At 42.1% G+C, this 16,733-nt stretch overlaps 1 protein-coding gene across 4 annotated transcripts in view; it reads right to left on the bottom strand.

Moving 5' to 3' along the window:
- The window catches only part of nfixa (nuclear factor I/Xa), a 121,551-nt gene that overhangs the window by 83,469 nt on the left and 21,349 nt on the right, over positions 1-16,733 (bottom strand). Inside the window, exon 1 of one of the 4 annotated variants that reach the window (XM_039795671.1) lies at positions 15,882-16,091. The exons of the other annotated variants lie outside the window; for them this stretch is intronic. Within the exon in view, the coding sequence (XP_039651605.1) occupies positions 15,882-15,908 (27 nt within the window). The 5' untranslated portion in view covers positions 15,909-16,091. Of the gene's footprint in view, positions 1-15,881; positions 16,092-16,733 lie in introns of those variants that run through there. 4 annotated transcript variants of the gene reach the window in all.

Raw genomic sequence — 16,733 nt, 5'->3', positions numbered from 1 at the left:
AATCCCAACTTTCTGCTCTCTTTCTCCCATCGGCACAGATTGATGTTAAAAGTGTGTCGTGTGCGCATCGTTTGTAATTACGCCTGTTTACACACTGAAGCATTACTATGTGTGAAAGTCTGGAAGCCATTTGTGGCATGAGGCTGAGAGGGAAAGACAGAGCGAGCGAGCGAGCTTTAAACAGCTCCAGAGACACAAGGACTGATAGCAAACTGGGGCTTCTGACATGACAGACCTGGGTAATATTATAGCCTACTTAAATATGCTTTTACATTTGTGCGATGGATTTGTCTAGGCAGACTGTTTCAGCCTAAAATGTAACCACATCAAAGATAAGATCAAGGGCTCTTTATGATTCTTTTTAGTATCCAAAATGTATTCAGCCAGGATTTTCTTAAGGTTTGTGTGGTTTGTTTTATGACTCTGGCCCATCTGCATGAATTTCATTCTATACAGTTAATTATAAACATAACTTTAACCCCACAAGTGAGTTATATTCCCAATTTATAGTCTAAAAATATTTGGGGAACTGAATTCAATTTGGACGACTTAAAAATACATTTTGTGATGATCATCGGTTAAATTAATTTGCAGATTTTTGGCTTAGATTTGGTGAAAAAAAAATCAAAATGTATACACTGCACACACCACATTATACATTCACTGTTTTTAATGCTAAACTCAATGTAAATCTTGATAACAGTGCCGTCAATTAGAAAGAATGTTTCTCTTAGAGGATGATGTTATCGTGGTATAAATAAAACTGTGCAAAATTATAGATTTCAAACTAAATTAGGAGATTCTGGCATTGCATGTTGCAAACAATGATTTAATAAAACCATTTCAACATGGGGCTGGAGCTAGATGGGGCAGTATAGGATTACATGCATGCTAAGTGAATACATACAGACTACTGCATATGTGCCGTATGTGTGTTTACATTACAGAGGATTCTGTAGCGTCACCATGACAAATACATACACACACATAAACGGACTCAAACACACACACGTACTGTTGGGGTGGCATTTTCCGACAGGACATTGCAGTAAAAGTGAGAGTACAGCGTTTCTCCTCGACAAGGGCGGCCATTCCTGATCAGGTCAAGTAGGCAGTGTGATACTTGGAGTGTGGAGTGTGCGTGTGTGTGTGTATGTGTGTGTGTGTGTGTGTGTGTGTGTGTGTGTGTGTGTGTGTGTGTGTGTGTGGCAGCTTTCTGCTTCAATTATACAGGGAAGGAGAGCGTCTGTCTCACACTTTCTGTCTCACTCCTAACTGAAGCGCAAGCTGCACACACCTACAGTGTTCCAGTCGGCACATGCCAGCGGCACACACCGGCTACCATGCCCTGCCTACAGCTGCAGAGAGGGCTTTGAACCTCATGGTTAGCAAATACAGCAGGAATCAAGCAGATAATGAAACCCGATATCCCCTCCCTTCCATGCCCTGCTCCAACAGCAGCCAAGGCCGGCTTCTCCTCACACAAGAGATGCACTATTGAGAGACTTTCTCTCGCACTCTTTTGCTCCCCCTCATTCTTTTATTCCTCCCTGGTCCTCGTTCTGCCAGTCGGCAAGGCGAGATGCCAACCTCTCCCCAAAGCCGGGCAGAGTGCCCTCACCCTTTATGCAAATGCTTCACCACTTGCCCAGCTCACACATTAATTCTGTGCCCCAACCACCACCATCACCTACTCCTTTTTTTATTTCTTTCACCTCTTACTCTGCAATCCGTCTCTCTCTCTCTCTCTAGAACACTTTTTCCCTTTCCTGTATTACATATTGTTGTTGCACTTCCCTCTACCAGTTGCCTATGCTCTCTCTATCTCGATGGCTATCCAGCATTTCTCGCTCCGCTCCCCCTCACTTCTTTCATGGTGGAACTCCCTCTCCCCTCCTTTTCTCGCTGCCTCTCTCTCTCACACTCTCTTGACTCACCCAGACTCAAACTTGTGCCCTCATTCCTCGGCCATTGCCAGACAGGCAAGTGCAGAAACTCCCTTTACCCTCTCTTTCTCTCTTCTTCTATTTTTTTTGCTCTGTCTCTCTCACACAGACACTCAAGCCACTCATGCCCTGGTACTTCCCTTAAAGGGAAAGTAGCTTGTCTATAAATTATACTTTTTATTTATCTGCTTCAGTTTGTATATCATCTGTCAGTGTTTTGTGTTAAATGTATAATTTGCAAGAAGCCAGTTGGCGCGTTTAACTGTGAATTTGTTCCCTATTTTGTGTGATTGATTGCTTCCTTGATTATTGAGCAGGGCGTTAGTGGAGCGCACAAACACTCTCCTTTCACACAAGAAAGAAATACTAGAGTTGCAGTGGTTTAAACATGTGCTCACATTTACATGCTTTAACAACAGCCAATTTTTTTAATATATTTTCACAAATACGGCAGGATATGTATTGTTCCAAATTAACATTGCAGCACAAAGCTAATTCATGAGCGGTGGGTGAAACGCTACTGATTCAAATCTTGCTGATTGAAGAACTATTAACCATGAGATGAGATTATACAACACTTGGCTTCATGAAACCCTAAGACCTATTGTTACAACTCATAACTCTATGGTTGTCAAGCTGCGAACAAGCTCAACAGGAATATTGACAGAGGTTTAATGTACCTAATTACTCTTGGCTGTTGTATTTTTTTTATTTTTTATTATGCTATTTTGAATCATGACAAATCTCCACAAAAGTCATTTAATCTCCACATATATATAAATAAAAAATCTGTTAGAGTGTGTTAATTTGTATTCTGGGACTTACTGAAACCCCAAACAAATAAAAGCGTGTGCTATTTAAGAAAAAGAACAGAACATCTTAGCCTGCTGACCACAATTTTGTCATTTACAATTAGAACACTGCAAATGTTTGTGGCATGCTACTTTGTAGATGGGCAACCAACCCTCTTACATTAGCATCATATTTCCGCATCAGCGAGCTCCCTATCAGGAACACCGAAGCTTGCGGATTTAATTCTGCTTATCATGAGAGCTGGAGTTTGGCCTGTGCTGAGTTGGCGCTGCAAGGGTTAAACGGTGCCCGCTCCCTGTGGCATGATATGAGCTGGGCCTTTGCCTGTGCACTCTGCCTTGTCTGCGCTGAGTTGGTAGCGTTAGGGGTTAAGAGTGGGTGGCTGCTCCAAGTGGCTTCCTACGCGACTCTGATCCCATTAGGGTTAAAAGGTGTCTGTTCCAAATGGCTTCCTGAGAGCCGGGTCTTAATCTCTGCTATGCTTGACAGAGTTTGGGTTAAAGCGAGACAGGCTCTTGATATGGCTGCGAGTTAGGCCTTACTCTGAGCTGGCAGTGTGAGGGTTAAAGGTCGCTCTGCCCATTTTGAGTGGCATTCCCCTCTAGGGCAAGCACCACGCCAGGCCGGAAGAAACAGAGGGCACACACAAACACATGCAAGGCGAGAAACAAAGAGCCCTCACAACCACACACAGACGCACATGAACACACAAGGACACGTGCGCGCACACACAGCGACTAAATCATTTTGAAACTTTTATCCTCTCAAACCAGTGCTTTCCTTTTTTAAAGATGTATCCTCCAACAAAGCAAGGGGAAGACAGGCAGACACATGATGCAGACGGGCGCCTCTGGGAGAGTGTGTGTGCAGTTATCTCCTCTGTGACCAAGCTCGCTGACTTCCCCAGCCTAAACTACCACCTCGCACAGACCTCAGGAGCACCACAGTACCACAGGCAGACAGCCATAAGTACATGTCCTCAGAGGGGACATAAAATGGAGAAAACCTACCCTTGATTAAAAAGGCACCTCACAAACAGGCATGGGAGAGGAAAAGGAGGTGGGAACAAAAAAAGTGTTGTATCACCGATCCAAGCTTCAAATTAGGTTAGTGTTGGATTTATAACAGTGAAGCGTATGTATTAAATTTTTTAACATTAGCAGAAAAAGTGCAAATGTAATACACACTGTTATTTCTTAAGTACAACAGCTAAGGTTTAATTCAAACAATAGAACAGTATATGATTTTTTCCTACAGTATTTGGTAATGACTGACAACTGCTTAATAGCTTGCATCTGGTATATTTATAGGTAGTATTTTATATTTGGCCTTATCTACCTTGAAATCCCTCACAATTGTGCTGAGAAATGGAATCCAATTTTTTACGTTTTCTCTTTAACGCGGTATCCTGCTCAGCTTTACTGTTGTCTCATTGAAGAAAAAAATATATATATATGTCTTAAACGCAATAAATATTCTACTTGTGCCATGTTATTTTTTGCAATGAAAAGTACAGTGTTTATCAACTCTCAACGAAACTGGTCCGGTATGAAATACCAGTCAGTCTCCATTTATAAACATGTGATTGTATGAAAAGATAGTATCACAGAAAAGTGAGCCAGAAGAAGAGAGCTGGACTGAAAGCAGCAAGAGCTGCCACGTCAGATGCTGCTGAGGCTTCTTGGCTGTCAGGACTGAAACAGACACAGACAGTGTAGACACACACGCACATGCAAATGCAGTAAGGCCTGCACAGATCCACACATCCACTCGAATGCACATGCACAAAAACTGACTCATATGCACACACACAAACACAAACATGCACACACATAGGGTTTGCCTTTGCGGTGCTGTTTAGGAAGTTGGAGTCATCAGCCAAGCCCGACACCCCTGCTCAGTGAAGCCATCACCGCTGTTTCACTGTGAGTCAACATGGATGGAGCCGCTCCATCAACAACACGCACACAGGCCCTAATAATAAAACGAGCAAATCCTTCACTCCAGATTGCCTGCCACGCGCCAGAGAGGGCCTGCCCTCGGACTGATCATTTCCTGTTATAGGATCGCTACTGGATTTACACTTATCATTTGGTTACACTCTTCAAGCATTTAAATCAACATTTTGTTTTCGAAATATCCATACATTTGAATGCTTAAAAAAATAATTTTCTAAACTGTGACAACCAAATTGTAGAAGCACTATATGCAAAACATTAATGCATTCATGTGCACAAAGAAGAGTACTCTAGATCCTGTTTCAAAGCACCACATATAGGGAAATAAGGTTGGCAATATTCAAGCTCTTGGGCTGCCCAAAAAAAATAAATAATCAGATGCAAAACAGGATTTGGCCGCATCTTTATTTAGGCTAGCTTTCCAATTCCTGGAGAAATTGCATTATTGAATACAACAACGCCATTGTTTCAGCAAATTTTAGAGGGGCTTTCAGCTTTATATATTTCCAGAGAGGAAAATCAAAACACCGTTTTTCAATCAGAGAGAGAGACAGCTCTTGTGCAGAGATTTTATTCTCCAGATAGCACTTGGCACCATTTGCCTTCCCTAAGCACTGTAATATGGTTATGATACATTAGCATTCCTTCACATTGACAAAGAAACCCAATATGTGTATATCAAGCATTTTTGTCAAAAAGGAGGAGAGGGAGAAAAAGAGAAGGGAGAGGAGGGTGGAAGTCTAGAAGATGGAGAGTCAGGTAAAGGATTAGCATTAAGAGGCCGTAGGGAGTGAAAAGTTGCCCGATGAGCAACATTCCAACGGACAAAGCCTGGCGAATGGTGAAACTGTTTTAGATAGTGCGCTGTTCTCAGGAGAGGCAGACAGGGAGTTAGTAAAGTGGCTTTTAAGCTCACCAAATCCAACATATCCCAGATAAGACTGTGGCTCTTCCTGAGGGAACTAAAGAGAGGAGTAGCGGAGGGGGCTGGAAAGAATGAGGTGAAATGGAGAAAAAGACAGTTGAAGTAAAAGACGTATTGAGAGAGAAAGAGCAGGGAGAGTTGAGGGCTGGGGTGAGAGTGAGACAGAGAAAAGATGAGCAAACACATGAAAAAAAGCAAAAGAAAGAGAGAGGTTTTTTGAAAAAGAGACAGGAAAAAAAAAGAAGAAGGTAGGAATGAATTGGAAGGAAAGCGAGAGCATATTTTCAGATGAGAGCACATGTGAGCTTTGGTGTTGCTTGATCCTGTCTCATACAGTGCAGCGAATGAACCCAGAGACACTGAGCAGCCCTGCCTGGCTCTCCAGCAGGATTTTATCACCTGCGTGAAAGAACACACACTGGCTAACCTCATCAATCGCTGCTCTGTCACAGACCTGTGCAGGCCTTTTATGTATACTCTTTAGTGTTAAAGTGTAGTTTGGATATTGTTTAAGCAACACAAGTCATTATGCATAGTTGCAGGAATCCCTCAACACAGACACACAATTTTCCATTTTCTGTCTGAAACACACAGAAACACACTGAAGCATATGTGATGTGAACTAAATAGTATGTGCATGTGCATAAATATTCAGACCCGTTGCATTCACCCTTGTTAGACTCACCTATAGCTGTAATAGCTATAATGGAGTTGATATTATTTTGCTCTTTCATGTTTTCCCTAATGTTGTCTACTTTCTGCACACATACACTGTTAACCGCCTGGTACATGCATGCGCATGGAACGACCGGAGACAGGTGCACACCCACAGGCCCGAGAGCCAAAAGTCAACAAACAAGGGTCAGTTTTTAATATATCCCTAGTTTGTTTATTTAGCAGTGGTCAGGTTTTCACTTATAAACCTCCAAAACTCCATTGCAAAATTCCTCCTTTTAGACTCCAGAGAGAACATTCAAACAGTATTAATTCCTCTTGCTGGGAAAAGGGACGGCCTTTTCCCGGAGCAATCCATAACATCTGAATATAAAAATAAATACGAAGAGCGGACGCGCTCCAAAGTAAGGAGGGAAAAAAATCTGCCTGGAAGTTTGACGGCGGTGTGTGTTTTTCCTCTGTTTCACCAGCATCTGGGACATGTTTCTCACTGTGCTGCAGCCCACTACCATGTTTTCTCTTTCTCTTTAAAAAAAAACCCCAAAAATCAATCTCTTTATTGAGCCTCCCTTTTCTGTCTCTGTCTTCTCTATCTCCCCCCCTCGCTCTCTCTTCCTCACTTTCTCTGCTGGACGCCCCTGTGCCAGTTAACTCACCACAAGCCAGAGGGAGGACCGCAAGAATGCTTAAATCAGCATAATTAGGCCTGTGTGTACTTTAAACACACACGTTTCCCCCAAGCCTGGACCCCTGCCACCCACACACCGCTGTGTACGCAGCCACGGCCCGTCTCTTTGAGTCAATAAACACAAACATATCAGCAGTCAGCCTCACACACGTTCACACAGCATACACACAGATATACACGTAAATATACTATATGCAACACAAGGTGAAAAATGATGCTGTTTCCTTCTGCCACCCAACCCCCCTCCCCCCACGCCCGCGGCCCAAACCACCATCACCACACTAACACAGTTTGACCCGTTACACTGTGTACCTGAGGGGGAGGAAAGTAAATGAATTGAATATGGGGGTTGTGTGCTGAAAAGTTGCACGTTTGTTTGGAATTCTCCATAAGCAAGCCAGTAAAAATGAAGCACCAGCACTTAAACAATGGCAGGGATCTCAATTGAGTTTGTGGTTTTGTCCCATACACATCTGTATGTGTTTTAGGTTTCACTGGTGCATTAACAAACAACTGCCTCCCAGCGAATCCATGGTGCCTGGCTGCATATGGAGATTATCAGTAGTCATTACAGAGCATTTAATAATAATCACCACCATCAAAAACGAATCTGTCCAACCATGTGATATTTGGATGGCCAATATCACTAGCTGAGTGGATCATATTAGTGAAGATGAGAACGGATAAGAGTGTTTGGCATCTCATCTCATTTAAATTATCACAAAGGGGATCCACACAATGTGAGCAGCTTGTTATTGTCTTAATCTAGTTTTTTTGTGTGGGGCAAAGTAATGTATGAGTGTGTCAGTGCATCTCCCTGTGAGATAAGAGCAATTACAGAGAGGACACCCATGAACTTACAGCATCAAAATACTCACCAGAAAAGTTCAAAAGACAGTAACTAAGGCCTTCTAAAAAGGCATCCAATAAAAACATTACACTACCTCCCTTAGGAGCTCAAACACTCACAGCTCCCCAAAAAGCTTCAGGTGCAGACGGACACTACAGGAGAGGCCTGTGCGCAGCGAGGACACGTAACTCCAGTTGTGAATATCACTTATGCCACTCACTCTGGAAGCATGGATGTGTTACCATGGAGTTTGTATGTCATTAAAGCAAAACATAAAATTAATTTGATTTCCATTTTTAACATCACCCGCCTCAAAACAGAAAAACATTTTATATGGCCTCAGCTTACTTTCCTCTTGGCGTAACACTCCAGAAAGTGATCAGAACACCACGCTTGGTCTACTTAGGAAAATATTTTGTCAGCAGCATTTGATCAAAGTGGTGTGATACTGTTTATATGAGGGTACACACTGAAAACTAGCCACAAAGAAGCCACTCTGTGTCTCTCTCCCTCTGTCTGTCTGTCTGTTTGTCCGTCTGTCTTGTTTCTTTCTCTCTCTCACACACACACACACACTTTCTGTGTTTGTGCGCTCACACAGCTGTGGATCTTGTGCAGGGTTCAAACAAGGTAAAGATATGGTATATTACGCAATGGCTTATAGATTTTTCCACCCCTGGCGAGCTGCCAGCGCTCTCAACGGGAGAGAGAGGGAGGGAGAGAGAGAAAGGATCAGAGAAAGAGAGAGAGAGAGAAAGAGAGAGAGAGAGAGAGAGAGAGAGAGAGAGAGAGAGAGAGAGAGAGAGAAAGGATCAGAGAGCAGCACACTGTGTTCCACAAAGTCTGACTCACTAACTGGATTCACTGGCTGCCTTGCTGAGACTGCAGGCCTCTGTGACCAGTAGTTACATTTAGGAAATAGGGCTGAACAAAAGCGTGTGTGTGTGTGTGTGTGTTACTCTCTACAGGGAGTAAAGATCATCGGTGCTTTTGCGTCAGATATCAGATACTAGGACTGGGACAATATGCTTTTGACCGGATTCGATTCTTTCACGATACAAATCGGCTATTCGATTTGTATTGCGACTTTCATTTATTATATACTTACATAAGTATTGCTAGTTCATATAGTTTTGTGATTTTCTTTTCCTTCTTTTAAAAAAAAGTTGAATAATACACTAGAGACAGTACTGTATATCATGAGACATTTCTAAAAAAATTATCTTAAAAAAAAAATCACGATACATACATGAAACGATAACCCCCCCATCATATACATTTATCAGATCTGGTGGATATTTCAGCTGATTTTCAGCTATCACTCAGGCGAAAAGGTCTGCTCTATATTGATCTGCCTCTGTCACACGCACACACAATAAATGACCTAAGGTAGTCATTCAACACAGTGGAGTGCCCTGTCTACACAGTCTGCCCTATGCTTTTCCTTCAACTACACTTTAAAGATACACATCAAGTAAGTAAGTCACTGCTCAGGCTGCTTCTTTTCTAAAAGACGTTTATATTTAATGTTTTAATGCTTTATATTCTTAAGATGCATGGAAACATATTTGACAAAGCAAAACAGTCATCAGACTCCAATGTTGTACTGTGAAATTGCACAAAAAAATGCCTTTGACGTGAACAACAAAAACTCTAATGTGCATGCATGACAGACATTTCATTGGAGACTACTTCCAAAATGAGACTTGGAAGAGTCAGCAAGACCAGCTCAATCTGTTTTGAATCAGACGCTTGCCTGTCAGGATGATCAATCCGACTGTTTTCTTGATTTACTTAACGAGTACGTGACATGCATATGTTAATGAAACTTGTGTTTCTCATATCAGTCTTGTCCATATTCTCCTGCCTGGATTAAGGCAGACATACTGTTCATACGCAAGGCATAGAAATGCATTCACAGAGCTGATTTGGCCTAGATCTTGCACATTGAGGTTTCCCTTACTCTTTTAATTGGGCCCTTGATGCTCGACATAGGGTGTACTTCCTCTAATTAGCTATATCTATAGTGTATGGGAGGGTGTATGAATGCATGCATGTGTAAAATCCTCTTTTCAGCAACTCCAAACTAACTAAGAGCTTTAATTTCACGCTAGGCTGCATTGTCCCATTCAGTGGGGTTACCCCCACAAAAAAGCCTCTGAGAAAATCAAAATGAGCGAAAAACACACCAACGGGCCGAGGAGGGGGATGGAGAGAGAGAGAGAGAGAGACAAACAACAACAACAACAACAACAACTGAAGCTCTTCCTTGGACAATGCAAATCTCTCACTAACCGTTACCTCACTTTTAAAGGGAATTAATGGGATGGGGTGGAGGAGGGGATAAAGGTGAAGGGGAGTCTGTCCCAAGCAGCTGCTTTGGCTCTTGTATCTTTTCATCCCTCGCTTCTTTGTGGGTTCCACACATTTCCACTGTCTGACCATCTCATCACTTGCTGGCAAACTAAAATATTTTCACTGTAAATGACACTGTGAATTCACTGCTAGTTTGATTGTATATAGTCTTGAACAGGGATGATGTGCAATTATCAGTCAATCAACAAAAGATCTGTGGAATAGTTGCATATGTTTAGTTTTGGAGTACTTTCTACTCTCATGACAAAAGCTTTCAAAAGCCAAACTAAGAGAGGTATTCTGATTATCAGCACACTGAAGTGATTCTGACTCCGCTGCTCCTCCACCACAAGTCTGTCTATCTGTCTATAACATATGTGAGTGTTCAGTCTGATTTCAGAATGAGTGTGTTTTTACTTTGTGTGTGTGCACACGTACATGTGTGTGCCATATGGCTCGGTAAACACCACTATATCATAGACTAACATAAGACCGCTATAGGCGCTGCCTGCTTCCACTGGCCACAGATCAGCCTAAACCTAATCCACACTAGGAGGCGGAGGACGAGGAGGTGGGGGGAGGGTACACATATTCACACGGACGCACACATATCGGACACACACACATGCCCCATCCATCCAGGGGACAACCACCTATTACCTTGTTGTGCCAATTGCCTCAGTTAAGCATGATAAATCCATTTTCTCTGGGCGGTCAGGAAGACTGCACAGATAAGGGATGAGCAGAGCACCAAAGTGCTGGATTTAACTAACCTCCAAGACAGGTTCACACACATTCACACAAACAAACACAGACACACACACATATACACTGAAGCAGAGGAGGACAGTCCGCCAGCTTTCTAAGGGTTTTGCTCAGGGGGCTTATACAGGCTCTTCCATAGCAAATGTTTTAACCAAAAATAATATTTTTATTTGTGCACACTCTTGACAAACATGGTGCACAATGTGTGGTTTAAAATATTTGAACTAGAGATCAGCTTGATTTAAGCTTTTTAAAAACCTCAAGAGTCAACACATCCCTCACACAAATACAAGGAAATGTTTTCTTTCTCCATGTAATTAAAATGTATTAAGACACTGTGTAACTGACTTGGACATGTTGTGCTATTTCCCACCTCTCTGCACTCCTTCCTCCGTCCCATCTCTCAGTCCCTGCCTACCAGCTCTCACTCTGGGCCAAGCAGTGTAAGGTGGACCTGGTCTGCCTCCAGCAGAAAGGATGAATAAGTAAAAAGAACACAATGTACCCCTGGGTTCTGCCTGCAACCCACTGCCGGCCTGTCATCCTGGCACAGTTGGCAGGCCACTTCTACACTGCCTACCATCCACTATGGCAAACCTATTCTCCGCTGCCTGTGCTGTGCCTACCAACTAGCTCTGTGTGAGCAGGATTAGTGTGTGTGTGTGTGTGTGTGTGTGTGTTGCAAAGTGATGCCGGCAAGGCTTGGTATGTTACCAGATCATGCAGGCCCACCTCGGCTTACACCAGCACCACAGCCGTCACCGTCCGGTCTCAGTGAAACCAGAACCGAGCGGTGACGCAGGAGAGCCATCGGCCCAAAACGGGGCAGGAGTAAGAAACACACACCTACTGTACACATGCACACGTGCACACACGCACGCGCGCGCGGACACACACACACACACACACACACACACACACACACACACACACACACACAGGGCCTGGTGTGGATATATGCCTTGAATGTGAGTTTTAATGAATTGAAAGTGAAATTACAACCAAATTGGACTGAAAGAAAGATGTGCTTAACTTAGAAGATATTTAGGACAATAGCTTATATAGTCTACAAACTGCTTGCGTGGGCTCTACACATATTGCCACACGTTATGCTCCTCCATATGCACTGATTCACAAACCGTTTTGTTTAGATGATAAGTGCCTTTATCTCCATCACCAAAGATACTGACTACAAAATGTCCATATTTTTTCTGTAGCTAGGCTATATGGCATGGCTACAGTACGTATGGCTTTCACTGCATGCTTTCTAGTGCTTTACCAATCTGCAAGGCTCAGTTCATTTCAAGAACTCATTTGATCTAAAAAAAGAAAAAGAGAAAAAAAAACTAGAATTGCAAATAACTGGACATGAAGCACGTATGAGCAAGAATCGAGCAAGCAAATACAACTTTTTATTTGCGTGTGATCTTAGTGAAACAATCTCCCGCACAGTGTTAAACATCTCTTGAGTTTGCAGCAAAGCCTTTCTAAAGTTGGCAGTGTTTGTGAGACGCGCTGTATATTAGCAGCCCACATCTCATTTGGATAAGCGGGACTTAACTGGAGTCTGAAATAATTGATTTCAAAACGCGGCACATAAAAGTTTTAATTAACGACGCCTCCGTGACCTTCAAACCGCATTAAAACTTTATGCAAATGCATTTCCGTCACATGGACGTGAAACAATTACAATTAGCCCTTAATTTAAAAAAAAAAAAAAAACTCCCGGTGCTGTTTGGCAAGTGCATGTGCACAACTTTTTGGCTGATCGGGTCCGTCACCTACCAGCCATTCCAGCAAAGCTTTTATCAGCATTAATAATACATTGTAGATTGTTTACAACAGTTGTGCATGTTTTCTGTGATTTGTAAATTATTTACATGGGATCGAAGAACACACTCTTAATGGACGACAATAGTAGTATGGGTACAAGTAGGCTACATAATGCACGTCAGTATAATTCATGTATGTGTGCACACACAGACACACAGACACACACACACACACACACACACGAAGAAACAACAAACAATCCGTCTTTCACAGCAACAAACCACAAACCATTAAAACAGGCGATTAAAGCAAATTAAAGGCGGATGTTCAAGTCAAATTTAAATTACAGGTGTGAAACAGATCAGTGTCAATTATGCCCACAAAGAGGATTTCCCCCAAGTTCATTTTCGACTGTTGTTATCTTGGCGTTAATATCCTCTAAATACAAACACGAAGGATCTCAAGGAGATATGAGAGAATGCAAACGAATCAGCTGTGCTTGATATCCATCAGCAGGACCGGGAGAATAACAGCAGCCTAAGCAGATCAATATGTATCGCGCATATGGACAACACGCGTCCATGCGGCGCTCGTGCGAGGGGATCTGCTGCCAATTAATTTTAATTAATGGAAAGAAAGAGGAAACTCGATGCGAACCTCTGCCTCATACCACCAGGCTTGGAAAAGTATCTGTGTTAAATAGGGCTGTTGGACTTATTTTACGGAGAAAATCAAATGGACTATTGATTAGAAAATGTCCCTGTTTAAAACGCACAGACGCCAGAAAAGTCGAGAGGAAATAAAAAGGAACAGAAATGGAAAAGGACAAGCATGTTTAAATGATAGTAATGATTCTGATGCAGCCACGGCTTCTGACTTTGTAGTCTAATAAAAAAAAAGAAAAGAAAGATGTGATGAAACATCATTTTTAATTTAAGCACTGCGGTTCTCCTGTTTCTACCAACTATGACATATACATATATATATCAGAGAAAAAACTGTGAAGTCTGGTCAAGGCCTGAAATAACACTGAGAAGGAATCCTGTTTTCCACGGAGCTCGTCAAATAGGTGTTTAAGAAGCGGAATAGATGTTCTGCTTCATCACATGACATAGCCTATAGGTGTAATATATTCTCAGAATGATTCCGAAAAAATATAAATATTAGCCTATATAATCCCACAACACAGCAATACAAAACAGCATAACCCTGAAAACGAGAGGAGGGCGGCCGGCCGTGACCTCCCTGCAACAGTGAAACAGTGAACCTGTCAGGCCTAACGCTAACAGCTGTGAATAGGCTACTTAATGCAAAATCATTTCACAGTGTAAATTAATGCGTAAAAATTATAATGCATAAGCCTGCATAATTAAGTTCCATGCACTGTATATCTCCTGACTAACGGAAGACCTTGACCTCAGACAAAAAAGCCACACTGCCGTCTGACAAACACTGATGTTAAAAGGTCATATTCATCTTGATGTTTAAAAACATTTATGAAACATGTAACTGACTTTAACATGGGGATACATGTGGTATTCCGGGCGGCAGAGAGAAACACGGACCTGCGGCGGCCTGCCTGCAGCTCTCCTCTGTTAACTCTGCAGTGACTGCACTAAATGTGTGCATCTGTGAACTAAAGCTTATTTCAAAACGATCACTTTAAATACTCATGAACAGCACAAAAAAGCTGCTGCAAGAAAAACCCAAAAGGTCAATTTATGACTTGACCTTTGCTGTTGTAAGCTGTTGTTTTAGTTTACAGATACAACTATTTACACACTGAAAACACAGAAACAACGCGCATCCAGCACATAGAGAAAATGAATAAATATCCCGATGAAGTAAGTATATAGCCTTAGAAATAAGCAACAGATCTATAGGGTAGGCAAAATCTTATTTGTAATGCTTAAAGGATAACCTGGTCCAGTGTTTTGAGTATGTAAGTATTCATAATTTAAACATTATTTCTTGTAATACATATAATATAGGCCTGGCTTAAGGGTGATTCCAGTCTTTGAGCTGATGAAAAGATAAGTGCCAGAAGTGCATACAGGGGATGAGGCCGGAAAGGTCAAAACGGAGTCTTTCATTGTGCATTTGATTGCAAAAACACGAGCTGCATTCAAAGAGGATATCTTAATCATATATTCATATTTTATCACATTGTTTAAAGACAATTAAAACAGAAACTAACACTTTATCACCTGCATGCAACATCTAACTGAACCATTAGCACAAACGGCCTTTGAAATTACGCACAACATAAAGCGAGATTTCCTTTTGGGTGAACAGTGAGTGAAAAGCTCCATCCTGCGCTTTCTTTACTGTAATGACTGTGTAATTAAGGTAAGTAACATATATAGTAGCTGCATTGCTTCTTTAAAGGCCAACTGTATTTTGTGATTAGCCTAATATTACACTGCAACAATGCTGCTCGGACTTTTCACATAACACACGTGCACCCTCCCCTCTGTCGCCTTCAGGGTGCCCCAAAAAAAACAAGTTTGATTTCAAAACGAGGTTTCTGAAGTTGAATAAACTCAACGAGGGACAGTTATGAATGTGTACACATTGACCCTAAAGGCCCCCAGCACCGACCGGCAGACCTCCGTAACAGCCGCAAGTCAGAAACCCTCCTTCGTTTAAAAAAATAAAGCGTCCCACAACTCAACGAGCCATATTAAAACTCGATTCGTGCTTTATTATATCTGTCGATAAAGCCGATTATTGTCTCAGGGTGGCTGTAATTAGTCGCCAACTGTCGGGGCACCGGACCTTCTTCCCCTTTTTCCAACCTCCGTTTTATATAAAATAGATTTGGGAGAAGCGCCATTTTCTCTCCAAACCATGCGCAATGAGACGCAAAAGAAAGCCCGTTGGAGGAGTGCCATTAAAAAGAAAGGGGGAGAGAGGGAGCGCGAGAGAGGGAGTGAGAGAGGGAAGTTAAACACTATCGGAGAAAGGAGAGCAGAGCTGGAAAAAGGTCCTTAAAACGCAACAAATGATAAGCAGCAGCACGGCAGACAACACAGCACCGTAACCACGTACAGTAGAAACAAACCGGAGGCGCACCATACCGGGAAAAAAGCAAAGAAGAGGAGCATGGAAAAACGGCGATTTTTTTTCATACCTGTGTCAAGCAGTAAGGGGAGTACATGGTTGTGTCTAGAGATGGAAATTGGAGTTGTTGATAATAAAGTTGGATGGAGGTTCGCTGCGGTGCCGCATTGCAAAGCCGCTGTGGCTCAGTCCAGGCTGTAACCCCGCCTCACTCACAGTGAAAGCTCCGCACTAACTTTAGGGTAAAGTTTCTGCTGCTCTCTCTCCCTCCCTCCCTCTTTCTCTCTAACTATCTCCCTCTCTCTCCCTCCCCGCTTCTCTTTCGGATCGACACAAACCTAACTATATTTAAATTGTCATCGACTTTTGATAGTTTAAAACCGAATCAATGCTTCGCTGAAACCCCAGAGAGGAACACGGTATCACTACAGTGCTGTAGAAGCTTATAGTGCGCATGTGGTGCTCAGTGGTGAGTTCAGTCACCTCATCGTGTTTTATGGTAGCCTATTTGATAAAATTTGTATGGCATATGTGTAAAAGAATATGTCCTAATATTTCCACCTGGACGTACAGTTCTGCAGTGGTATCTCTATTTATCCTGCTTATATTTATTACAGGATATTACATTGATTTTGCGAGGGAATGACTCGTCTGTGCTTTTCTTCTCTTGCAAACATGTAGTCATAATGTTGCCGCGTTTTTACTTCATCTCCTGTTGATATGACAAATAATAACTAATTTAAGATTATATCTATGTATATATGTCAGATATATCATATCGTAGATAGATAGATAGATAGATAGATAGATATATAGATAGATAGATAGATAGATAGATAGATAGATAGATAGATAGATAGATAAACTATATTACACTTTATTCTAATACATCTTAACCTATTGTATGTACATTTTTGTTTTT

The sequence above is a fragment of the Perca fluviatilis genome, chromosome 1, assembly GCF_010015445.1.
Source record: "Perca fluviatilis chromosome 1, GENO_Pfluv_1.0, whole genome shotgun sequence".
In the NCBI taxonomy this organism is placed as follows: domain Eukaryota; kingdom Metazoa; phylum Chordata; class Actinopteri; order Perciformes; family Percidae; genus Perca; species Perca fluviatilis.
Note: the sequence above shows the minus strand (reverse complement) of the source record. Positions and strands in the feature narration are given on the sequence as shown.